Raw genomic sequence first — 24624 nt, forward strand, 5'->3', positions numbered from 1 at the left:
CTAGGATGGCTTAACTTCTGGGTGAATTATGTGAATTGTGTCAAGTTGTACCGCACATCTTAGATGTCTGTCATTGATGTGCTTGTGGTTCATTTTCCTGCTGACAATCTCTGGGCTGGGCTTGGCTCTGACTGCCTAGCCTGAGTTTCCCAGAATACAAACGTTGGGAGGAGGGGATTAAGTTTATCCCATGGTCCTAAAGGGATGGTCCCAGGCCTTGGGAGGTCCTGTGTTGGGGACAGAGGGGATCATACTCTGGGGTCTGCACCATCTAAGCACCTCCTCTCTCACGCTGGCCCAGTACTGTGAGTGGCGGTTCCTGCCCCAAGTACTCAGAACAGGCTGGATGCCGCCCTCCACTGCATCCCTGGCTACTCTAGCAGAACCCAGGCATTCAATAACTGGGGGCTTCCCGGAGGCTCTTACCTGCTCTGAAAAAAATCAAGCAGGGAGGTTTTCCAGGACCTCACTGTCTTCTGGGGCACCCCACCCCCAGTAACCTCAAAGGTTAGTTTGACTTCGGCTTCATCAAGATGAAATCAATAGAGCTACGGGAACACCCCTTCCACCGTCCTGCGCTCTAGGCACTTCTCCAGAACGAGGCTCCCACCGGGCTGGAGCATGACCACCGCGGCTGCAGAGCTCAGAGCCAGGGTCTGTGGCTCCCTCAGTCAGGCCCCACAGCCTTCCCCAGCCTTCCTCTGTGACTCTGTTCCCTAAATGTAGGTCTGAGTGCTCAGCCTGGTCACCAGGCCCAGTTCCATTGGGCCTATGACAGCTGTCAAGGAAGGGTGGCGGCCCAGGGACTCAGAGTTGGAAAAGTCACCTTGCTATAGATAAGGGAACTGACGCACCTGCTCAAAACCATAAATCTTTGGGAATTAATCATAATTAGTAGTTAACAGCACAGTTGCCATTATCACTAGCAATCACAACCACGACCACATTCTGCTGCTGGTCTGCCAACCCCCTGAGACCTCTGCACACACGCGGTGGTTCCCTTTCCCCAAACACTCTGTCCTGGTGATCCTTCTTTTTTTGTTTTTTGTTTTTGTTTGTTTTTAATCTGGTTGGCCCCTGGTTGGCCTTAAGAGGTCCACGTAGAAGCCTCTTCCTCCAGGAAGTCCTCCCAGACCTCCCATGTTGAGGCATCGATGTTGCTGAGTGTTGTGTGTCTCCCCCACCAAGCTCCCTGAGGCTTGGGAGCATCCTTGCCGGGCTTATCTACACTTGCTTCCCCAGCATTCAGGACCATGCGTAGCACAAGCTAATACCCGCCATAATAATATGGGTCAACAGACACGGTGCGAGGCCCTAAGTCCCGCCCAGCTACCGCCCCTTTGGCTGAAGGAAAAGAATGGAGTATTGCCCATCAAAGTCACTCCATCTTGGGTCTTGTCACCCCAAGCCCAGGGCCTGGGATTTTTTTTTTTTTTTTTTTTTAGGGCCGCACCTGCGGCATATAGAAGTTCCCAGGCTAAGGGTCCAATCGGAGTGGCAGCTGCCAGCCTACGCCACAGTCACAGCAACACCAGATCCAAGCCATATCTTTGATCCACACCACAGCTCGCGGCAACATTGGATCCTTAACCCACTGAGTAAGGCCAGGAATTGAACTTGCGTCCTCCTGGATACTAGTCGGGTTCATTACTGCTGAGCCACAGTGGGAACTCCTTTTTTTCCCCTGGGATCCTTTTAAAATATTTTAATTACTCAAAAGCTCCAGGATGGGCTCCTGGGCCCTCTGCCCCTCTCCTCAGGTTTGGCCTCTGGCTGTGACCCCGTGGTGTTCCTGGCATGGCATGGCCGGAGTGCCCTCTGCTGGGACAACGAGCACACAGTGTGTCCGGGCTCTTCTGGATGCTGCTGGGACCCGGCCCCCGGGCGCCTTCTTGTTCACAGGCCCCTTTCCTTCTCCACTAGCTCCAGGGAGCACCTCTATCCTTCCTCATGTCACCCCAACCCCCGTGCCTGTTTGCCCTATTCTTCCAGGGCCGGTGGCAGCTTGCCAGCTGGAGGCCATGCCACTCAGCTGGCTATTTCCCCAGAAGACCCCCTGGCCTCAGATCTGAGGTACACAGTCTCTCTCCCAGGGCTGGCTGTAGCTGTGGGCCTGACATTGGGGGTACCCTGGCCCCCCTCCGCTCCAGCCCCCACCTCCAGGGGGGCAGCATAGATGTCCTGATCACTCCCCTTCAGGGGCACAGCCTGGCTAACGCTGGGGCCAGCCTGGGGAGCAGGAGCAGAGACACCGCAGGGTGGCTCGTACCCCCTGATTTGGGAGTGTCCCTGTCCAGAGCCTTGTCCTGATAGCGGGTCTGTGGGAAGGGGCGATGCTCGTAAACCAGACAGGCAGCCGCTGCCAGACCCTGGACGCTGTCGCCTCTCCTCCTCCCGCCCACGCGCTCTCCTCCGTGGAGCTCCAAGCCCTTCTCTTCCAGATGTTCTCATTGTCACCTGCATCAGCCTGTCCCCACACTGCCCACACCATCTTTCTCTTCCAACCAGGCCCCATCTTTGTTCTCTGACTTGATTGGGGGGGCTCTCCCCACCCCCCCGCCCCTCTGCCTTCATCTTCCCATCCGGCCCATTGTCAGCTCCACTGCCTCTTCCCTTTGCCATCTTGCTCACCTGCCTTGTCTCTTCCTGGCGTTGGGGCCACTTGAGCCTGCGTGGCCCAGACTCAGCCTTGGTAGGTCTCTCTGCTCAGCTCCTTGCCCGGATCGCCAGATTCATCTTGCAACAGCACCCCGCTTTTCAAGGCTGCGCTGGAAGACCTTCCCCCTTTGAGTTCACAGACCAATATGCCAACACCTTGGCAGGGCTCTCCTCTGCCACCCGTTTCCCAATACTCCCTGTGCCTGTGCCTGACAGCAGACTCACCCCACGTGCATTTCTGCCCTCTTGCCCCCCACCCCCCGCCCTGTGCCCTCACCTCACCTCCAGCACCCTTCTCCTCCCTCCCAGTCAGCCTGACTCTGGCACCCAAACTGCACATAGTTCTCCCCACCCTGGCCGCCCTGATGTCCTCAAAACTGTCCATTTAAAACAAACTGGGGAGTTCCCGTAGTGGCTCAGTGGAGAGGAACCTGACTAGTACCCATGAGGATGCAGGTTCAATCCCTGGCCTCCCTCAGTGGGTTAAGGATCCCGTGTTGCTGTGAGCTATGGTGTAGGTCACAGACACAACTCAGATCTGACATTGCTGTAGCTGTGGTGTAGGCCGGCAGCTGTAGCTCCAACTTGACCCCTAGCCTGGGAACTTCCATATGCTGCAGGTGCAGCCCTAAAAAGCAAAAATAAAAATAAAACAAAGTGGATCATGCCAGAGCACACCAGAACCAAGTTCACATTTCTCCTAGCCCCTCATTACCTGGTCCCATCCCTTCTGTAGCACCAGCCACCTCCCTGCTTTCTCACAGATGCTACCACGTCACCCTGGATGAGCCCTACTGCTCACGGTGATGAAGGCCAAGTGCCACCTCCTCTGGAGAGTCTTCCCTGGTGGCCCCTGATGGCTCAGCTTCCTAGAACCAGGATCACCTGGGGGAATTGTCTGCTTTGGTGTCTCCATCACCTAGAAAAGCACCTAGCACAACACTCAACAGGTGACACCGTTAAAAAGGACCACAGCTGGAGCGGGTCTGGGGTGGGGCTGAGATATCAGAGATTTCTACTCTCATAGTTCTGGAGGCCAGAAATCTGAGATCAAGACGTTGGCAGGGTTGGTTTCTTCTGGAGGCTCTTAGAATCCGTTCCAGGCCTCCCTCCCCGCCCCCTGGCTGCCGGCAATCCTTGGCTACCTTTGCTTCATCTGCTCTCTGGGTCTGTGTCTCCATGGCTCTGTTTTCTCTTTCCTCTCTCTTTTTTCTTTTTCTTTTTTTTGGCCACACCCACAGCATGTAGAAGTTCCCAGGCCGGGGATCAAACCCTCACCATAGCAGTGACAATGCTGAATCCTTAACCCAGTGAACCACCAGAGAACTTCTGGTTTCTTTTTATTTTTCTCTTTGTCTTTCTAGGGCCGCACCCGCAGCATATGGAGGTTCCCAGGCTTGGGGTCGAATCGGAGCTGTAACTGCCGGCCTACACCACAGCCACAGAAACGCCAGATCTGAGCTGCATCTGTGACCTACACCCAGCTCATGGCAATGCTGGATCCTTAACCCACGGAGCAAGGCCAGGGATCGAATCTGCATCTTCATGGATGCTAGTCAGATTTGTTTCCGCTGAGCCACGGCAGGAATTCCAGGAACTCCCTGTTTTCTTATGAAGACACCATTCATTGCTTTAGGGTCCGCCCTACTCCAGTGTGACCTTGTCGTAACCAATGACACTTGCAAAAACCCTGTTTCCAAATAAAGTCACGTTCTGAGGTTCAGGGTGGCCATGAATTTTAGGGGACACTAAACACAGCAGAGGTGCGCAATGCAGTTGTGGTCTGATGGGGCCACGCACCCTGCAGGGCAGCCCAGGCCCGCCTTCTCTGGGGTCTTCCCTGGTGCCCCTTGGCTGCCCCTTGCCTCCTTAGACTCCTTCCCTTGGGGACTGTAGGGTTTTTTTTTTGGTCTTTTGGGGCAGAACCCAAGGCATATGGAGACTCACAGGCTAGGGGTTGAATCAGAGCCATAGCCACTGGCCTACACCATAGCCACAGCAACACCAGATCCGAGCTGTGTCTTAGACCTACACCGCAGCTCATAGCAATGCCAGATCCTTAACCCACTGAGTGAGGCCAGGGAACGAACCTGCCTCCTCATGGACACTGGTCAGATTCGTTTCCCCTGAGCCACCACAGGAACTCCATCTGGGTTTTTTTTTTTTACATTTCCTGCTAAATCTGAAATTTCTCCAGGGCACAAATTTACCCAGAGAAATTCCAAACCAACTCGGGCAGGCTGTTGTGGGAGACTGGCATTTAAACCCAGCTTGGGTCGCTCCTAAGATGAACCAGGAACAAAACTCCACCTTCCTTCACATCTTTCTCAGCTCCCACCCCTCCGCCCTACATAGCCTGACTTGGTGGGGGATCGAACCGACATCCCAGGGCTCCCGAGATGCCACCGATCCTGTTGAGCCACTCACCCCTCCGCCTTCTAAACCAAACTTCTGCCCCTCTGGTCGTTCCCATGTTACCGCATCCAATAGGCTTTTTTTTTTTTTTTTTTTTTTTTTTTTTTGTCTTTTTACAGCTGCACCCGAGGCATTTGGAGGTTCCCAGGCTAGGGGTTGAATTGGAGCTGCAGCCGCCGGCCTACACCACCGCCACAGCAACGCGGGATCCACACCACATCTGCGACCTTCATCACAGCTCACAGCAACACCAGATCTGTAACCCACTGAGCGAGCCCAGAGATCGAACCTGCATCCTGATGGAGACTAGTCGGGTTCATAACCCGCTGAGGCACAACAGGAACTTCCCCCAGTGAGCATTTTTAGTTCCTATCCGGCTCAAGCATCTGGCCCCATTGGCCCCTCTGTCCTTGAAATTTGCTTTTTCCTCAGCTTACAGAACGTCATTCTCTCCTGGATTTCCTCCTGTGGCTGTGGCCAGTCTATTTTTTTTTTTGTCTTTTTAGGGCCGCACCCATGGCATACGGAGGTTCCCAGGCTAGGGGTCGAATCGGAGCTGTAGCCACCAGCCTGACGCCAGAGCCACGGCAACACCAGATCTGAACCGTGTCTGCGACCTACACCACAGCTCACGACAACGCCGGATCCTTAACCCACTGAGCAAGGCCAGGGATCGAACCCACAACCTCATGATGCCTAGTCAGATTCGTTAACCACTGAGCAGCGACGGGAACTCTGTGGCCACTCTTGTTTCTTGCTCTTAACTTTTGAGTGGCAGAGTCCCACAGGCCCCGGCCTTCACCCCATCCTTTTCTCACTCCACACCTGCAGCTCTAACCATCGCTTTTATACCCATCACTCCAGACTTTCCATGTCCTGCCCAGGGATCCAACCTGGCACCTTCCCTTGTGTGACTCAACCTCCCCCAAACGCAACATCAGCTGGAACCTGCCAGTGACGACGGCCTCTGCTGCCCCCGGTGTGGCCACAAGGTCCCTTGAAGCCTGGCCCTTGCCTTCCCTTCCTGTCCCCAATCGCTCTCCCTCGCTGGCCGCCCTCCCAACACCCCAGCTTTCACTCCGCTTGTCGTGCTCCCCCAGCTTCGGGGACTCTGCTGCTGCTGTCCACCCCCCACTGCCCCCACCTGGAGCACCCTCTTTGCCGGCTGTCTTCTGTCATCTCAGATAGAAGTTCAAGCAGCACCTCCTTTGGAAAGCCTTCCCTGATCGTCCTGGCAAGGCTGGTCCCCTTGGCTCTCTCTCTTCCTAGCTCACCTGCTTCTCCCTTTGGCCCTGCCCACTGTGGGGTGAACACACTCCTTCAGGGCCAAGTGGTAAATATGTTAGCTTCGCAAGCCAGAGAGTCTCTGTTCCAACTATGTAACTGTGCCATCATGGGCAAAGGCAGCCACAGACAAAAGGAAAACAAATGAGTATGGCTGTGTTCCCATGGAGCTTTATTTTTGGACACTGAACTTTGTCATATAATTTTTTTCATGTGTCACCAAATATTATCCTTCCTCTCTCTCTCTCTCTTTTGTTTTTTCTGAGGCATGAGGAACTTCCTAGGTCAAGGATCAAACCCTCACCTCAGTAGTAACCAGACCCACAGCAGTGATAATGCTAGATCCTTAACCCACTGAGCCACCAGGGAACTCCAATATCATCCTTCATTTGATTATTTTTTCCCAATTAAAAAATGTCACAGGAATTCCCATTGTGGCTCAAGCAGTGGTTAACAAATCCAATTAGCAGCCATGAGGACGCGGGTTCAATCCCTGGCCTCGCTTAGTGGATTAAGGATCTGGCGTTGCCGTGATCAGACGCGGCTCAGATCTGGTGTTGCTGTGGCTGTGGCATAGGCCAGTGGATACAGCTCCAACTGGATCCTTAGCCTGGGATCCTCCACACGCTGTGGGTGCAGCCCTAAAAAAGCAAAAAAAAAAAAGGTTACAATTTTATTAGCTTACAAGCTATACAGAAACAGGCAATGGGCTTAGTGTACTGACTCCTGATTTAAATGATTGTGACTAATCTCTCTCTTGCCATCACTGGAGGGCACGGACTGAGTCTGTCTGAGCTCATCACTTTGTCCCCACTGTCTGTAGGAAGAATATTCTTCCCGCTTTTTCTATCACCTCTCACCCCAAGTGGATATTGTTGAATGAGTAGAAAGAGTCAGGTATGTAGGTTAACTCACTAAGTCCTCTGTGAGGTGAGCATTATTGTTAATTTGCCTTTTTTTCAGAGGATGAATCTAAGGCACAGAGAGGTTAAGTAACCTGTCCAGGGTCACACAGTTTGAAGCGGCAGAGCCAGGATTTGAACCCGGGACATCTGGCTTTGGGGTTGATATGCTTAAACACCCGCATCATGGTTGCTGAGAACTGTCTCAGTGGGAGCTCAGTGTGTGTGAGGGGGAAACAACCTGTCTCCACCCCAACAGCCACCCCACCCACCAGCTGCCCCACTCTCCACGTCTCAGGTCAACCTCTCTTCCTTAGGGACACCTAAGGATGTATCACATGGGCTGGCTCCTTTGTCTCTTCCCCTGAAGAGTCTTTATCTCAGCAGGTGGCTGGATATACTCACCGCCGTGACAGATGTTAGGGTCTGTCCCTCCAAGCCCTCTGAGCTGCACCAGGATGGAGACTGGGTGTCTCTTGTACGGGACACATTTAAGGAACACTGCAGCAAACTGGGCAGGAACCTAACCGCTGGTGTCATCTCCGATTGCCTGTGAAACACAAAAGCACCACGGCACGTGTCCTCCAGGCAGGAAGAATCTGTAGCCATAAATGAGGAAGATTCAGCTTTCAGAAACATTTGGCAGGGGCCCAAAAGCCTTTTAATGGCTGCCCCTGGGCGTCTGACACTTGGTGATTTGTTTTGGCAAGCCGAGTGGCTCAGCTTATATAACTTATATAACTTGTCATTGGAAGCACTGGTTACATACACATCATTAACAACAGGGTGTTATAGGCATTTGGGGTGTGAGCAACCCGAGCTTGCAGAACCGTTGGTATCCATGCCCCCCACCCCCCCGGTCCAGCTACTAAATTCGAGACATGGGACACCCCTGCCTGGAGTGAGATGAGTGGAGTGCTTGCCTGGAGCTCAAAATTTACAGGGATACCAGCAAAACTCAAGTAATCAAGGTCCATAATTTAACGACAATTTAAAGGTAATATTTTTAGAAAGGCAGACCAATGAATTCTGGCCAGTGGAGTGATCCCTTGGTTTCATGAATAAAATTTGGTTGGAACCAGGGCTGCGATTCGTGTGGTGGGCATGGGGCCGGGAGGACAAGCAACAGGTCAGGTCAGAAAAGACGGGTTTTCGTTTACAATTTTGATAATCTTTCCAACATGGATTTTTGCATTCATTTTGATTTGGGGAAATATTGCCTTAAAATATTGTCTTGATTTCTGATATTTTTGGCTCCTCCCCTTAAATTTTGTGCCCTTGGTGAGGCCCCACTGGGCTTCGCCTGATCCTGGATCTACCTGAAATGCACCAGGTTTCCTAATGCCTGGTTTGAGAAGCAGTGGGAGTGGTATAATCTTCAGCAAATATGAGTGCTATGCTTATCCATGCCTTTTCTTCCCCCCTGAGCCTGTGGAAGTTCCCAGACCAGGGATCAAACCTGTACCACAGCAGCGATCTGGGCTACTGCAGTGACAACACTGGATCCCTAAGGGAAACTCCAATGCCAAAGGGAACTCCAATGCCTTTTTTTTTTTTCCTTACTTTCCAAAGGGAACTCCAATGCCTTTTTTTTTTCTTTCTTTCTTTCTTTCTTTCTTTCTTTCTTTCTTTCTTTCTTTCTTTCTTTCTTTCTTTCTTCCTTTCTTTCTTTCTAGGGCGGCACCCTCAGCCTATGGAGGTTCCCAGGCTAGGGGTCCAATTGGAGCCGTAGCTGCCAGTATCTACCACAGCCACAACAACACCAGATGTGAACTGTGTCCGTGACCTACACCACAACTCATGGCAACGTTGGATCCTTAACCCACTGAGTGAGGCCAGGGATCGAACCTGTATCCGCATGGATCCTAGTCGGGTTCATTAACCACTGAGCCGCAACGGGAACTCCTTATACCTTTTTATAAATCAGGAAACAGAGGCTGGAGAAGTATGTGTCTCTCCCCTTACATATCTTCTAGAAGGTCCCAGCCTCAAATACTCTTCAGGCCTGAGGGGAGGTTGAGATGGAAAGAGAGGGGGAGTAGGCAGGTACTTTGCATCTCTCTGGACGCGTTGGGCATATGGACCCAGCATGGGGAGGGAGTAAACAGAGAGGTTAGTAAGTGAGCAGCTGTTCCTGGACCACTCACACCCAGCCCGTCCTGACCCAGGCAAGGATCTGAGCAGCCTCCTGCCCTCCAGCCTTTGGAGGGTCTCCTTCAGTCCTTGGCTCAGTGTCTGTTAAGCACCTGCTATGTGGCAGACACGTGTTCAGCAACAGAGACAGAAATGAAATACCCAGCCTGCTGCCAGTCTGGTGAAGAATCCACACGGGAACAAGGTGGGTGCCAGGAGGGGGTACACAGAAGCTGTTATGAAAGGGGAGAGGAGGTAACCCCACCTGGCTTAGGGAGAGGAATGTTTAAGAGTGGCTTCCTGCGAGTTCTCCCTGTGGCCCAGTGGATTAATGATCCTGCTTGTCTCTGTGGAGGTGCTGGTTCAATCCCCGGCCTGGCGCAGTGGGTTAAGGATCTGGTGTTGCTGTGGCTGTGGCATAGGCCGGCAGCTGCAGCTCTGTTTGAGCCCTAGCCCAGGAACTTCTGTATATCATGGGGGTAGCCAAAAAAGAAAAAAAAAAAAAAGGTGGCTTCCTGGGACACAGCACATCTTCGCTGAGTCTTTTTTTGGCCTCACCTGCTGCATACAGAAGTTCCCAGGCCAGGGATCGAACCCGTGCTACAGCAGTGACAACACCAGATCCACTAGGCCACCAGGGAACTCCTGAGCTGAGGAGGAGAAGATAATATTTACTTAATGAGGAGGAGCAAAGGAGGGAAGAGGGAGGAATGGACTCCTGGCAGAGGGGTCGGCATGAGCAAAGGCCAGAACTGAGTCGCTTTGGAGGGCAGAATGGAGGGGGCGCTGGTGATGAAGCCCATGAGAAGTACTGGAGACGGGTGTTTGTGGCAAGAAGCTGGAGTGGGGCGGGGCTGGGGTTGGGCCAGCTGGGAGGGGAGGCTGGAGATGGCCCACCTCTCCCAGGCCAGGTCACCGCCAGGCGCCCTCCTCGCTGGAGGAGTGCAGAGTTGAGCATAAGCTCTCTGGGGCGAGATGCTCCTGACAGCCACCAGGTAGCCACTGCATGCCAGGCAGGGCCTCTGCCAGAGACTCCCACAAACATTCTCTCCCTTCCACCTCCAGCCTGAACAAACCCTCTCTCGGGGGAGGCAGGGTTAAGACTCCTTCCCAAGCTGCCTGCCTCTGGTCCTGCCTCCCGCTCTCCCCTCACCTGTGAGATGGGACGATGAGACAGATGCAAACCACTGGGGCAGCCGCCTCCTGCGCTCCATACGTTACTCTTCTCCCTTCCTGAGTCTGGGTCAAAGAGGCAGTAACAGCCAGTAAGCAACATCTGTGGCTTTGGCTTGGCTGCCGCTTGCCAGCACCTCTAAGGGGGAATCAGAAAAGGAGTTAAAAGACGAAAGAAAGCTATAGGACCGATTTGTAGGTCCTGTAACATTATGCAGCCAGTGAGTGAACAAGTCGTTTTTACATTTTGAAAGTCACTTTGGAAAATGCATGATATGAGGGTTTTTTTTAATTTAAAAACATTTTTTTATTTTATGATTTTTATTTTTTCCATTAGTTGATTTACATGATATGAGCTGTAACTGTCTTCTAGCTATCTAGATCTTCAGCTGACCCATAGCTTTATCTGAACCAGAAAAGAAGACTGCAAGGAAATTCTCCAGGAGAGGTTATCTCTGGAGGGAGGTGGTAGGATTATGGCAGGAATATTTTATTTTCTTCTATGTTCCTTTATTGTGTAAATTTTCTATAATGAACATGTTATAGGAGAGGTGGTGTGTCATAGTGATTTAAATAGCAGACTGCCTGACACAACTTTGTAAATCAACTATACACCAATAAATTTTAGAAAAATAAAATAGGGGTTGCCTTCGTGGCTCAGCAGTTAATGAACCCCACTAGGATCCATGAGGATGCAGGTTTGATCCCTGGCCCCACTCAGTGGGTTAAGGATCTGGCATTGCCATGAGCTGTGGTGTAGGTCGCAGACACAGCTAGCATTGCTGTAACTCTGGCGGAGGCTGGCAGCCACAGCTCCGATTAGACCTTAGCCTGGAACCTTCATATGCCAAGCGCACGGCCCTAGAAAAGACAAAAAAGAAAATAAAAGAACTGTTAAAGCAAAGACGACACCTCTGATCTGGATTTCCCAGCAACGTGTGCCTGAAGGTACCATGTTCCAGCATCACACAGCACGCTAAAACCAAGCGGCCTCTGGAGCCAGAGGGGGAAGGCCCGAGATCCATGCAGCTGGCCTGCTGTCCCCTGCGGTCACATATACACCTCAACGTTCCTTCACCTTAGCTCATAGGTCGGGAAGCCTGCAGCCTCCTGGCTGGGAGGAAGAGACTTGGGTTGTGGGGGGAGAAGGCAAGAATTAGGCATTTTGGTGCTAAGGCTTTCTCTCAACTGTAGAGGAAAGGTTTAGATTTCATGCCTACTGGTCAACATGTGTAGCAGGCACCAAAGGGCACCCTGCCCTTTCGAGGCCAGCAGGGCACACCCTGCACCCGTCTCGCCTCTGCCTCTGAATGAGAAGCTAGGGTCACTAATTGCTCCGAGAGCAAGCCAGGCGGGGATGGAATTCAGGCACACCCCGGTTCTGGACTGCGTTGCCTCAGGGGTTCCCGCCCCGCCCCCCCTATCATTTCCCCTTTGGAGCCAATCATTAACCTGACGGGGGGCCCCCTGCGTGAGAAGCCACAAGTGGCCGGTTGAGGCTAGAAATGCCCAGGTCGCTTCCCCAGAGGGGCCAGGTCCCCAGTCATTGCTCCTGCCAGGGTCACAGGACAAGGGGCCCAGCCAGGGCCTCTCCTGCACACTCCTCCACACCCCACTGGGCAGGTCAGATGGCAGAGGCCTGGATGTGCATGGTAGGGGCCTGGGCTTATGGCTGGGGATGGGAAGGCAGTTTTCATGAACCCCGGGGAGGGTGCAGAGTGGTTAAGCCCCCGCAGCCTTACTTCCATATCTGCTCCTGACTGTAAAACCCCAGCTGCGGAGAAACCGCTGGACAGCAGGGGCAGCAGCACCCGACGGGCCTGGATCGAAGCCCTCAGCTTTGTGGGAGGGGGTCTGACATAGTCACAGGCTCCCTGGTTTAACTTCCCAGCCCCCAATTAAGCCACTAACCCAGAGGGAACACCTCTACCCCAGTGGGTCAGGTGCCAACCCTCGGTCTGGTCCCCTGCGAGGGAGGAGCCAGAGAGAAGCCCCATGGTCCAAGCCCTGACCGTTCTAGGGGAGCCAGGCCCCTGGTGCTGAGTTCCCAAATCCCATCAGAGATGGGGCAGGGGCGGCCGTGACCCTGGGCAGGAATCCCCGCTCTGGAGGCCACAGGGCGGTCCCAGCCCTGAGGGATCTCTAGCCTCCTTCAGAGCCTTCTCCGGTGACAGTGGGAACAGAGAGGTGGGTCTGTTTTCTGGGGCCTCCCAGGACCTCCCGGGACCCCCGGGACGGCGCCGCGGGAGGTGAAGTGCCGGCAGCGGGTGGGAGGCCGCTTTGCCGCCCACCCCTCAACCCCCGCGGGCCCCGCTCCCCGGCGCGCGCCTCCCCACGGGCCCAGGCAGCGCTCGAATCCAGCTTTATTTGCCGCCGTCTACGACTCCGGGTGCTGCTTGAGCGTGACCGAGGCGCCGCTGCTGACCATGACCGCGGGGTAGAGCGGCTCCAGGAAGGCGGCGAGGAAGCGGTAGATGAGGCTCACGCCGCCTGCCACGGCCACGCCGTAGAAGGACAGGCAGCCGGCGCCGCAGTCGAGCGCCACGCCGAGCGTGCGGTGGTAGCCGCCGTGCAGCACCGTCTGCGTGTTGTTGTGCCACACGGAGAACTTGAGCGAGTCCCACTCCAGGCACCACGAGTAGGGGTTGCGGCCCAGCAGGTAGACGATGTTGCGGCGCGGGCGGCCGCTGAGCGGGGGGCTGCGGCGGTAGGTGACGCCCAGGCACACCCAGGAGTTGGACACCTCCGCCTCCCAGTAGTGGCGGCCCGCGGCCAGGCCGCGCGAGCACAGCACCTGCGGCCACTGCTTGAAGCCCGGGAAGGGGCCGCCCGCCGCGAAGGGCTCCAGGAGGATGCCCAGGTTCAGCACCGAGTGGGTCTCCTTGAACAGGAAGAGCTCCTCGCTGGCTGTGGTGGGGTCGAAGCTCAGGTTGCAGTAACCTGGGGCGGGGGCATGGGAAAGGGAGCCAGGGTCATCGGGCTCCAGGGGACAGAGATCTGGAGGCCTGTGAAGCCACACGGCCTTTTTTTTTTAATTAAAAATATTTTTTGTCTTTTTTTTTTTCAGGACCTCACCCACCAGCAGATGGAAGGTCCCAGGCTAGGGGTTGAATCTGAGCCACAGCTGCCAGCCTATACCACAGCAACAACGGATCCAAGCCACGTCTGTGACCTACACCACAGCTTAAGGCAATGCCAGATTCTTAACCTGCTAGGTCAGGTTTGTTACCGCTGAGCCACAACGGGAGCTCCGCACATGGCTTTGGTGTGAAGTCACCAAGTGCTTCCATCCCCGGCTCCTGGGGGGGGCCCTCTATCCCCTCTCTTTGTGTTTCCAACTCTGGCCCTGGGGGTGCTGGCATAGTCTGGAGGAATCATGAGCTGGGTGCTGTCCAAAGATCCGCCTTTCTAGAGAAGCTGAGAACCACGCCCCACCCCCACCCCACCCCCACCCGTAATATAATCTCCCTTTTTTGTTCAGGACACGGGATTGAGTGGGACTGAGGGAGAGGCAAGGGCTCCTGGAGGAGGTTACTCAGAAAGGTTCATCAAAGGCAATACCACCGACCCTGGAGATCTCGGAGAAATAACCAGTGATTTCTCAGTGAATCACTTGGCCCTGGCCCAGCCTAGGAGCGCAGCTGCAGGGACATCCAAGGAAACGGGAAACGAACAGGGCCACCCACGCGGACTTGGCTAAAGTCCAGGGGAGGTTGGCAGGCACCCAGGTGAGGGCAAAGGTTGTGCCACATCAGGGCCAGGAAGGGCTGCAGAGTCAGCCTCTGGGTAGCAGGTGAGGCCTTGCCCACTCGTGAGGATGGGACAGGACGGCCTTCTCCCCTTCCTCTCAGGGCCTTGGAGTCACAGGCCATCTCTAGCTCAGGCATGAACGGAGGTGGGACTGGGGGGACAGGCACCCCAGGGCCCTGTTCCTTTCCTTCCCACCCCGGGGCTGGACCCCAGTACTGAGCACTCACACTGGAGAAGTGTTTTCCGGTCCACAGCTGGGGGCAGCACCTCATAGGCGTTCATCTTAATGCCTGGGGAAGATGGAGGAGCTTTGCTGAGGACACGTTCACAGCCCAGCATCCTTCCAGAGAGAGGCCTGGGCTTCCAGGAGGCTGGGTCACCTGGGGAAGGTGCACGCAGACAGGCAGGGCTCTCTACCAGTGCTGGGAATCCCAACCGCTGCCCTGCAGGGCAGTCCCACCCCCAGAATGCAGGTGAGTCTCTGGTAGCCCCAGGCAACCAGGTACTAACGAACCCTTCAGGAGGATCTGGTTGATGAAGCTGAGACCCACGTCCATCAGCCGGGTCCGGAGCTCAGCCAAGGTCTCTGGGAGCTGGAGGAAGCTCTGCTTCTCCTCACAGCTGGTGCCCATCAGGGGCTCCAAGCAGGCTGGGAAGTGCTTCAGCCTGGAGAAGTCCTGCACGCAGGGAGAACGGGCTTGTTAGCCGGGGCCCAGCAGACGATGCAGGCCCCTGCCTGTGCTTAGTGGTCCTGTTGTCAACCGTGGACATCTCTCTCCCCTCCTCCTGGTTTGTTTTGGTTTTTGTACATCTTAGCTTAGGGATGCCAAAGGCACAGCCACTGTGGCCTGGTGCAGGTTGTGACGGGCCTGGGGCCGCGGTGGGGGCGAGGTGGGGCGGGGCCTGGCCTGCAGAAACTGCTGGTCGCTCCGGCTGCTGAGCAGGGTGCGGAGCCAGATGCTGTCCCCCTCCAGTTTCAGGAGCCGGTTGTGGCTCTGCTGGATGGAGCTGCCCAGCTTCCCCAGGGCAGCGGCCTCCTCTTTCTCCACGAAATCCAAGACCTTCATCTGCAGCTGTTTGATCTCTTGAATGATCTCCGAGAAGCAGGTGTTGACCTCATCCCGAGTTGTCTGGGTCAATTTCTGGGGGTGGGGTGGGGAGGGTGTGTTGAGAGACATCTTTGAGCCCCACTCTCATATCCCATTGTCATGGCTGGGAGCAGACCTAGCATCCCGTCTCTGTCTGCCTGGCCCGGCACCATCCACTCCAAGCGCTGAGAGGTCCCCTGGGCCTGATGCAGGGTGCTGGGGAAGCCTGGGCCTGGGATGGGGGTGGGTTCAACCTTACCGAGAGGAAGGCCATCTGCCCCCGGTGCTTCTGGCTGTCGGAGGTGACAATCAGCATCTGGTTTTCCACGTTGGCCTGGACCTTCCGAACCTCGACCTAGGATGAGAGGTGGGGTGGAGGAGGCAAGGGCCCCTGATTCAGAGAGGTGCCCTAGGAGAAGGCCTTCTGCACCAGCCCCTTGTCAAAGCCCACAAGAGACACCCCGACACACCTCTTATATCCTTACGACACTGGGATGGGGATGAGGATGAGCAGAGCTGGAGGGCGGGTGGCCCAGGGCCACCCCTCTGCTCTTGGTCTCTCACTCCCTGAGAGACGCCCCATTTTTTAAAATTTTTTGCTTTTTAGGGCTGTACCCATGGCATATGTAAGTTCCCAGGCTAGGAGTCAAATTGGAGCTGCAGCTCCTGGCCTACACCACAGCCACAGCAATGCTGGATCTGAGATGCATCTGTGACCTACACCTCAGCTCTCGGCAATGCCGAGTCCTTAACCCACGGAGCAAAGCCAGGGATTGAACCTGCATCCTCATGGATACTAGTCAGACTGGTTTCCGGTGCACCACGACGGGAACTCCTCTCTCCCCATTCTTAGGAATCAGGTTTTCTGCTCCTGACGGTGATGACCATAGGGTTTCAGACACAAGAAGTGGCTGTGGAGGGAGTTCAGCCACAGCTTGCGGCAATGTCGGATCCCTAACCCACTGAGCAAGGCTGAGGATTGAACCCACGTTCTGACAGACACTATGTTGGGTTCTTAACCTGCTGAGGCACAATAGGAACTCCTTAGGCATCTTCGTGTATTATTCTGCTCTATAGGACAGTGCTGTTCCAAGTGCCTGTCTACAAACTGCTGCTGACCCACAACAAAACAAGTGCCAGATTGTAAATTCACACACTGCTGTTTTGTACAGAAAGTCTTGCCATAAAAAAGTATCAGCTGAACGGAAGCAGTGTGATGAGCCGGCTAACATTTGGCCACGAGCTCCTTTCTTGCCAGGGACCATCAACAGGTGGTTAGGTTGGAATAACACGGTTCTAGAATATACACAATAGAATGTCTGGAATATAGGTGTTCCATTCTAGAAAGCAATAGAAATATAGTAAACAAAATTTGAAAATAGTAAAAAGGGATTTCCCCAACCTAACATGACACATTTGTATTTTGTTATGTTCTCTTTCAGCCTTTCCTTTTTCTGTGCCCAAAAAAAAAAAAAAAAAAAATTAAACAGGACTCAGGACCAATGATCTTGGCTCCTTATTCAGTCAACTGGCCAGCACTTTTTTTTTTCCGGTCAGGGCAGGAGCCTCGTGACCACTTTAATGGCTGCATAACCTTCCCCCAAGGGAAGATGCCCAGGGCTTCTTCGGAAAGACCTTCCCTTTCCCCGCGCCCCCGTCCCTCCCCGCCAGCTCGGGCCTCGCCTCCTTGCGCGCGCGCTCCTCCTCCAGGGGGATGGTGTCGTGGTTCTTGTGCTCCTCCAGCAGGCAGGCCCCGCACACGCAGCTGCCTTCCGTGCGGCAGTACAGCCGCCGCAGCTTGCGGTGCTTGCGGCACAGCCGGCTCTTGAGATCCCACACGGGCTCCAGCAGCTGGTGGCCCTGGAACACCTGGTCCTCAAAGTGGCTGCGCAGGTGCTTCTCGCACAGGGAGGCCATGCACTGCAGGCACGACTTGACGGACTTGAGCTTCTGGGGGGAGCAGAAGTCACAGGGCACGTCCCTGGGCCCCGCCAGGTTCGGCGAGGACCCCAAGGCCTGGCCCTTGGCCTGGGTGAGGCAGGCCACCATCTCCTCTAGGGTGACGTTCTTGCAGAGGCGGGGCCTGGAGGGGATGCTCTCCCGGCACTGCGGGCAGTAGAGCGCCTCGCCCAGGGTGGCCTGGTGGTCCCAGAAGCCTTGGAGGCAGGTCATGCAGAAGTTGTGTCCGCAGGCGGTGGTGACTGGGTGGCGGAACACCTCCAGGCAAATGGGACAGAGGACTTGATCCTCAAACATTTGGAGGTGGTTGTGATTCATCAGGAACTGGCCTTGGGGACGTCTTGAGGGCTGGGGAGAGGGCTGTGGGGCTGGGATGTGGTCCTGGACTGGCCCTGTGAAGACAGAGCAGAGCCATGTTGAAGCCAAGGCTGGAGCGGAGGGGCCTTAGAGGGGGACAGCAGTCCTTCTCTTGGAAGCAGCTGTCTGTCCTTGTGGTACAGGGGCTGTGACATCGGTCAATCCACATGTGGGCGTACTCTGGGGCTCGTGTTCTCCTTGTCCCAGCCTCAATTCCTGGAACAAATCCTGGACAAGAAGGCAGATGGGCTGGAAGAAGTCACATCGTGACAAGGGAAAGGGCAGCTTCCGTGGCCCTTGGGAAGAAGGTCACAGCACCACTACTTACGTGAAACCCTCTGCATGTCAAGGAGACCGGAGACCGGAGGCTTGGCTGCCCTGTGGAGGGAGGGAAAGAACCTTAAGAGCTCGGGCTCCGGGGCCTCACCCACCTCTCGAGCTGCCGCCAGGAGGACCGCCAGTGGCCCAGCGCGTCCCCACCCAGCCCTTCACCTCTCTGGAGGTCTGACTACTGCCTTCTCACCTTTCCCTTTGGCTGCTGTTTTGCGGTCTCCCTATCAAGTTGGCCCCCCTCTTCCAGACTGCCTGCAAGTGTGCTGCTCCCTGATGTCACAGTTCAGGCGTGAGGAGCCCCAGCAATCTGCTTGTGAGGTCAGCGGGGCAAAAGCTGTGCCCCTGGCAGTGCTGATGTGTTCTGCCCTGCCAGGTGATTCTTGGCTCCAGAGCCTTCATCCCAGGAGGCGGGGTTGCTGCTGAACCCAGGGTCCCCAGCAATGGACCTGGGGGGCTCAAATTACCAACCAGAGAGGGAAAATGGCAACCAAGCAGCAGTGGGATCTCGGGCAGCTCTTTTGTTTTGTTTTACTCTTCTTAGGGCTACACCTGCAGCATAGGGAAGTTCTCAGGCTGGGGTTTGAATTAGAGCTGCAGCTGCCAGCCTATACCACAGCCCCAGCAACGCCAGATCTGAGCTGCATCTGTGGGCTACACTGCAGCTTGCAGCAATGCCAGATCCTTAACCCACTGAGAGAGGCCACAGATCGAACCTGCATCCTCGCAGAAACTGTCAGGCTCTTAGCCCACTGAGCTGCATGGGAACTCCTTGGGCAACGTGTTTAATCTATCAGGACCATGGTTCTTCTCCTGAGAATCAACAGGGTTGCTGAAGAAGATGATATTTCAAGACTTTCTTGGTCTAAAGTTGTGTGAGCCAGGGAGTTCCCTGGTGACCTAGTGGTTGAGGATCTGGCATTGTCACTGCTGTGGCTCAGGTTTGATCCCTGGCTTGGGAACTTCTGCATGCTGCAGGTGTGGCCAAAAAGATAAAAAGTTGAGGGAGTTCCCATCATAAAAAGTTGAGGGAGTTCCCATCATGGCTCAGTGGAAGCGAATCTGACCCGCATCCATGAGGACACAGGTGTGATCCCTGGCCTCACTCAGTGGGTTATGGAACCGCGTTGCCATGAGCTATGGTGTAGGTTGCAGACGTGGCTCCAATCTGGCGTTGCTGTGGCTGTGGTGTAGGCTGGAAGCTACAGTTCTGATTGGACCCCTAGCCTGGGAACCTCCATATGCTATGGGTGTGACCCTAAAAAGACAAAAAATAAATAAAAAATTAAAAAGTTCAGTGATTTAAACATTATATGTTGGGTGATCCTAAGGATTGCTGCTTTCCACTCTGGTTTTGATCCTCAGAAGGAAAAAAGGGATGAATGAGGCTGAAGAAAAGCTTTTTTTTGGGGGGGTCTTCTTAGGGCTGCACCTGCGGCATATGGAAGTTCCCAGGCTAGGGGTTGAATTGGAGCTGCAGCTGCCGGCCTACCTCACAGCCACAGCAACGCCAGATCCGAACAATGTCTTCGACCTACCACAGCTCATGGCAACAGATCCTTAACCCACTGAGCGAGGCCAGGGATCAATCGCACATCCTCATGGGTACTAGTCGGGTTCGTTACCCCTGCGCAATGACGGGAACTCCTGAGGAGAGACTCTTATCACTGTGAGAGCTTGTCAGTGTTGGGTTCCCGTTCCTCCCTACCCAACAGGGTACATGCCCTCAAAAGTTTGCAATTTCTCTCTTTTGCTCCAAAAAGTTACCTTGGCCTACTTATTGGATAGCAATGGTAAATAGAAGGCATTCTTTTCTCATTTCCCCACCTCAGAGGAAACATTTTCAGCATTTCTCCATTTTGTATGATGTTTGCTGTATGTTTTTTGTAGATGCCTACGTCAGATTCTGTAGATTCTTCATGGCTTGCTGAGAATTTTTCTTTGTCTGTATAGGGCTGCACCTGGGGCATATGGAGGCTCCCAGGCTAGGGGTCAAATTGGAGCTCTAGCTGCTGGCCTTCACCACAGCCACAGCCACGCCAGATCTGAGCTGCATCTGCAACCTATACCACAGCTCATGGCAACGCTGGATCCTTAACCCACTGAGTAAGGCCAGGGATCGAACACATTTTTTTGTGGGGGGAGGGGGGCTCTCTTTTAACAGTTACTGAGAAATGTGACAAAATTCCTAGTATTACTCTGGATTTGCCTATTTCTCCTTTTAGTTCTATCAACTTTGAGGCTAGAGCATTAGATGCACACAAATTTATGTTTTCTTTGTGACTTGTAGTTTTATCATTATTGACTTTTTTTGTCTTTCTAGGGCCAAGCCTGCGGCATATGGAGGTTCCCAGGCTAGGGGTCTAATCGGAGTTGTAGCTACCGGCCTACACCAGAGCCACAGCAACGTGGGATCTGAGCTGCGTCTGTGATCTACACCACAGCTCATGGCAACGCCAGATCCTAAACCCACTGAGCAAGGCCAGGGATCGAACCCGCAACCTCATGGTGCCTAGTCGGATTTGTTAACCACTGCGCCACGATGGGAACTCTTTTTTTTTTTTTTTTTTTTTTTTTACGTGAAGAATTATAACCTGCGTCCATGGCTTATCAATTCTAATAGAAAGTGTTATTTTACTCTTAGATGATGGAAACCCTTAAAATACCTCAGCTTCATTCATCTCATCCCAACATTTACTATTTTGGGGCATATCTATTCTCTTTATATACTCAAAACTATAAGGTGCTAATAATATTTAAATGGTCAATATTTACATAAATTACAACCCTCATGATATATGTAAATATTGACCATTTAAGCATTTCTTCCTATGTCTCTAGCTTTTGGGGTCATTTTCTTCTTCCTAAGGAATGCCTTTTAGCATTTCCCTTAGCACACCTTCTGCTGGTGACAAATATTCTCAAGTTTTACTTGTCAAAGATGTTTTTATATCATTGCTATTCTTCACTGTTTTTTGTCTTTTTAGGGCCACAGGTATGGCATATGGAGGTGCCCAGGCTAGGAGTCGAACCAGAGCTACAGCTGCTGGCCTACGCCACAGCTACAGCTACGTGAGATCCAAGCCGTGTCTGCGACCTGCACCACGGCTCACAGCGACACCGGATCCTTAACCCACTGGGCAAGGCCAGGGATTGAACTCGCATCCTCATGGATACCAGTTGGGTTCATTTCTGCTGAGCCACGACTGGAACTCCTTTTCATTCTTGAGGGATATTTTCACTGAGTATAGAATTCTAGGTTGGCAGCTATTTTCTTTTCAGCACTTTGGAGATTGAATTCCACTGTCTTCTGGTTTACGTATCTTTGCTGAGAAGCTGTCAGTCTTGATGCTGTTCCTTTGAAAGTGAATTTTTCCTCTCCATCTGGTGACTTTTAAGACTTTCTCCATATTTGCATTCATCCATTTTGTTATTTCTATGTGTGTTTTTATTTATCCTGCTTAGGATTTGTGGTTTCTTTGACACGTGGCTGCCTTGAAGTATCTCAAAGAGTCTTGATTCTGGCTTAACATTTCCGCTCCATCTCGGCCCAGGTTCTGATGACTCTCCCCTGGCCACTAGTATGCTTGGCTGTCCCCCCGCCCCTGCCTCCAGCATTCCCCTTCCCACTCTGTGACTCAGCTTTGGTTGTCAGTGCTTGGCACACATCCAGGCACACGTGGCTGTGCAGCACATGGCAGAAAATAAGTGGACTTTTGCTCAAGCCCTGAGAGAAGTGAGGCTAACCATCCTTTCTGCACCTGCCAACCACATTCTTCTCCAGCTTCAGGGTTTAGTTCAAGAACTCAGGGGAGCCTTCCAAATCCTTCCCCCCCAACCAAATATGTGCTTATTGGCTATCCATACTAACTGCACAAAGCAGGACATATTTTGAGGAGGTTTTGCTCTTTGATTTGCCAACTGTGTAGCTGGTGCATGTGCAAAGGTTGTCAGAATGAAATGTGAGAAGCGATCGCTCAAACTCAGACATAAAGCAATCGAAGAACAGCCAAGGGCATCTGCTCACAATTTCCTTACAAGAAAGCTAAGAAATACAAACTATTAGTCTTCTATCCATTTTGTGAGTGTTTTGTTAGAAATAATTAACAGAAAACTGACATCTGTTAAAGACACTCAAATTTAGATATGAAACCTAGGTTTCTTTCTGGCCGAGCCAGCAGCATGCAGGTTTCGGGGCAGGGGTTGAACCCGTGCCACAGCTGTGATCTGAGCCCCAGCAGTGACATCAGATCCTTAACCCACTGTGCCACCAAGATAAACCACTTTTTTTTGGTGAGACCTAGATTTTGAGCTGCCAAATTTGACTCAGGAAAAATAAACACGGAGGAGGTAATAACCACAAAAGCAAGCTCACAAGGGCAAAAGCTGGAACTGGTTAAACTGAATTAAATTTCTGCCACAAAATCTCATAGAAAACAATGATCTTAGTGAATTTTTTTTTTTTTTTTTTTTAGGACACCTGCAGCATACGGAAGTTCCCAGGTGAGGGGTTGAATCAGAGCTATAGCTGCCGGCCTACACCACAGCCACAGCAACGCGGGATCCAAGCCCCATCTGCGACCTACACCACAGCTTGTGGCAACGCTAGATCCTTAACCCACTGATGAGGCCAGGGATGGAACACACATCCTCATGGATGCTAATCAGGTTTGTTTCTGCTGAGCCACAATGGAAACTCCTTAATGAAAATGTTTTTAAGTTAAAAAATGGAAAACTTGGCTAACAATTTAATTGCATTGGATAGAAAACCGACCAAGGAATTAAACTGGCTTAAGAGAGTAAAAGTTCAGTCAAGGGCAAATTAACCAATGGAAAAATCCTTCTGTGTGATATGATTCTTATTAAAACTTTAGCTCTGGGCTGCCCCCTGGGCTTTATGACAGAGCAAACTCAGAGACACTCAAATGCTCTCCTGCAAATGATGCCGACTGGAGCCTCCAGCAAGCCCCAGTGGGAGACTTACCATGTAGACTGCAGGGCTTTGGAATAGATCCAGGACTCCTTTTCCAGGTAACTCTTCTCCTTTTGAGAAACATGCCTGCTCCCTATTGGAGGGGAACCAAGCGACCGTGACCATGTGGCCTGAGCTGCCCATCACGAACTGGATGTCCCCCCACCACGCCAAGCTGAAGAGTAACTAGCATGGCTGAGAAACAGGTGTGACCGTCTCTCAGACCTGGGACAATGACTGTCTGCCCAGTGTCTTATGCTGGAACGAGGGTAAGAACATCTTTGTGTAGAGTAGTTGCATCTTGCTACATGGAGACGAAATTCTTCTCGTCATTGTATGAAGTTCCTATACAGAAGCGTATTTATGGATGCTGAGCAGCCATGGAGGTGGCGGAGCTGGTTATTGCTATAACCTCTCAGCCCCACCCCAGCCAGACTGCCCCGTGCTGCTGGGGCTTGGAAGCTGTTGTAGGGAACACGAGAGGGAAACCGCAAGGCCAGAGGGAAAAAGGAGACCTGCCCCTTCCTGTGATCAGAGAAACCTCAGCAGTATAGCTGGCAGCAGTAGCTGGTTCCAGCGGTGTGGTTCATTTGCAGCTTTCCACACTTCCAGAACCAGCCTCACTGCACCCTGAGACGGCAGCCTCTCTGCACAGGGACCCTCCTCTGAGCTTCCACCTTTTTTTTTTTTTTTTTTTTTTGTCTTTTTAGGGCCGAGCCCACAGCATATGATGGTTCCCAGGCTAGGAGTCTAAATGGAGCTGTAGCCATCGGCCTACGCCACAGCCACAGTGACATGGGATCTCAGCCGCATCTGCAACCCACACCACAGCTCATGGTAACACTGCATCCTTAATCCACTGAGCAAGGCCAGGGATCGAACCCGTGTCCTCATGGAAACTAGTCAGAATCGTTTCTGCTGAGCCATGAAGGGAACCCCTCCACCTTTAGTGACGCCAACCTCTTCCCTTTGCTCCCCAGTCTTGGTAGCAAGAACTATGTCCTAGGACCACATCTGTGACACTTGTGTCCCCTGGGCCCGCTCCTTTCTACACTGCCTGTTCACAAGTGCTGTGCTCTCCCTTTGGAGCCACATACCTTGCTCGCCACCTTTGGGGGTACAGCCAGCTCCCCAGCTGGAAGCACCTGCAGCAGGGATGACCTAACGCCTTCTGTGGGTCCTATACCTGTCTGGTGCCTCAGTGATCCATACCGAAGTCATTGGTTACTTGATCATCACATTTCCTACTCATCCTCTTCCTTGCAGAGAACATTTCCTCCCAGAAGACTTTTTTCCCTTAAAAACCATCTCAAACTCCTCCCATCCCTTTCGGGCTCTGGGCTCTGCAGTGGGAGGCCCATCTGTCCCCACCTTCTGGTTCTCGGCACTCTCTGGGTCCTTTCAGATTCGGTGAAGTGAAAGCCAGGAGGAAGAGGGCCCTGCACCCCCTCAGGCAGTGTTAGCAGCAGGAGAGAGGAGGACTGTGTAAGACGCCCTGCTGGAAGGGGTGCAGTGACACTCACCTGCTGAGAACAGCTTGAGAATCATCGACAGTAAGGGCCAGGAGACACCAAGGAGACTGCAGTCGTGGAAAACATACACC

The 24624-nt window shown here is 53.2% G+C and overlaps 1 protein-coding gene across 3 annotated transcripts; it reads right to left on the reverse strand.

Moving 5' to 3' along the window:
• Nucleotides 1–12916: 12916 nt before the first annotated feature.
• On the reverse strand, nucleotides 12917–24618 carry LOC110255970 (E3 ubiquitin-protein ligase TRIM65-like). Of its 3 annotated transcripts, XM_021066665.2 has the most exons (9): nucleotides 24545–24618; nucleotides 23034–23115; nucleotides 18048–18097; nucleotides 17087–17754; nucleotides 15663–15758; nucleotides 15224–15457; nucleotides 14830–14992; nucleotides 14543–14605; nucleotides 12917–13505 (listed from the first exon to the last, which is right to left on the reverse strand). In XM_021066665.2, exons 1-9 carry the CDS (start codon nucleotides 24567–24569, stop codon nucleotides 12943–12945), a joined length of 1944 nt encoding a protein of 647 aa, XP_020922324.2. In that variant the 5' UTR covers nucleotides 24570–24618; the 3' UTR covers nucleotides 12917–12942. The 3 variants fall into 3 exon arrangements, with proteins under 3 accessions (XP_020922324.2, XP_084839811.1, XP_084839810.1); XM_084983685.1 differs by lacking the exons at nucleotides 23034–23115; nucleotides 24545–24618 and adding an exon at nucleotides 18243–18324; XM_084983684.1 differs by lacking the exons at nucleotides 23034–23115; nucleotides 24545–24618 and adding an exon at nucleotides 18243–18308 and having other exon boundaries at nucleotides 14543–14695.
• Between the last annotated feature and the right edge of the window lie 6 nt (nucleotides 24619–24624).

The sequence above is a fragment of the Sus scrofa genome, chromosome 12, assembly GCF_054392235.1.
Source record: "Sus scrofa isolate SSC_HxYL_T2T_F1_AM1 chromosome 12, Sscrofa_HxYL_maternal_Yorkshire_Landrace_v2.0, whole genome shotgun sequence".
NCBI lineage: Eukaryota > Metazoa > Chordata > Mammalia > Artiodactyla > Suidae > Sus > Sus scrofa.

Excerpts from the sequence above, each read along its gene's own strand:
- LOC110255970 (XM_021066665.2), bottom strand. The coding sequence starts at position 24,569 with ATGATTCTCAAGCTGTTCTCAGCAG. Across the intron at positions 18,098-23,033 it reads AAAGCCCTGCAGTCTACATG|GGCAGCCAAGCCTCCGGTCT; the intron begins GTAAGTCTCCCA and ends CTCCCTCCACAG. Across the intron at positions 15,458-15,662 it reads GGCAGATGGCCTTCCTCTCG|AAATTGACCCAGACAACTCG; the intron begins GTAAGGTTGAAC and ends CCCCACCCCCAG.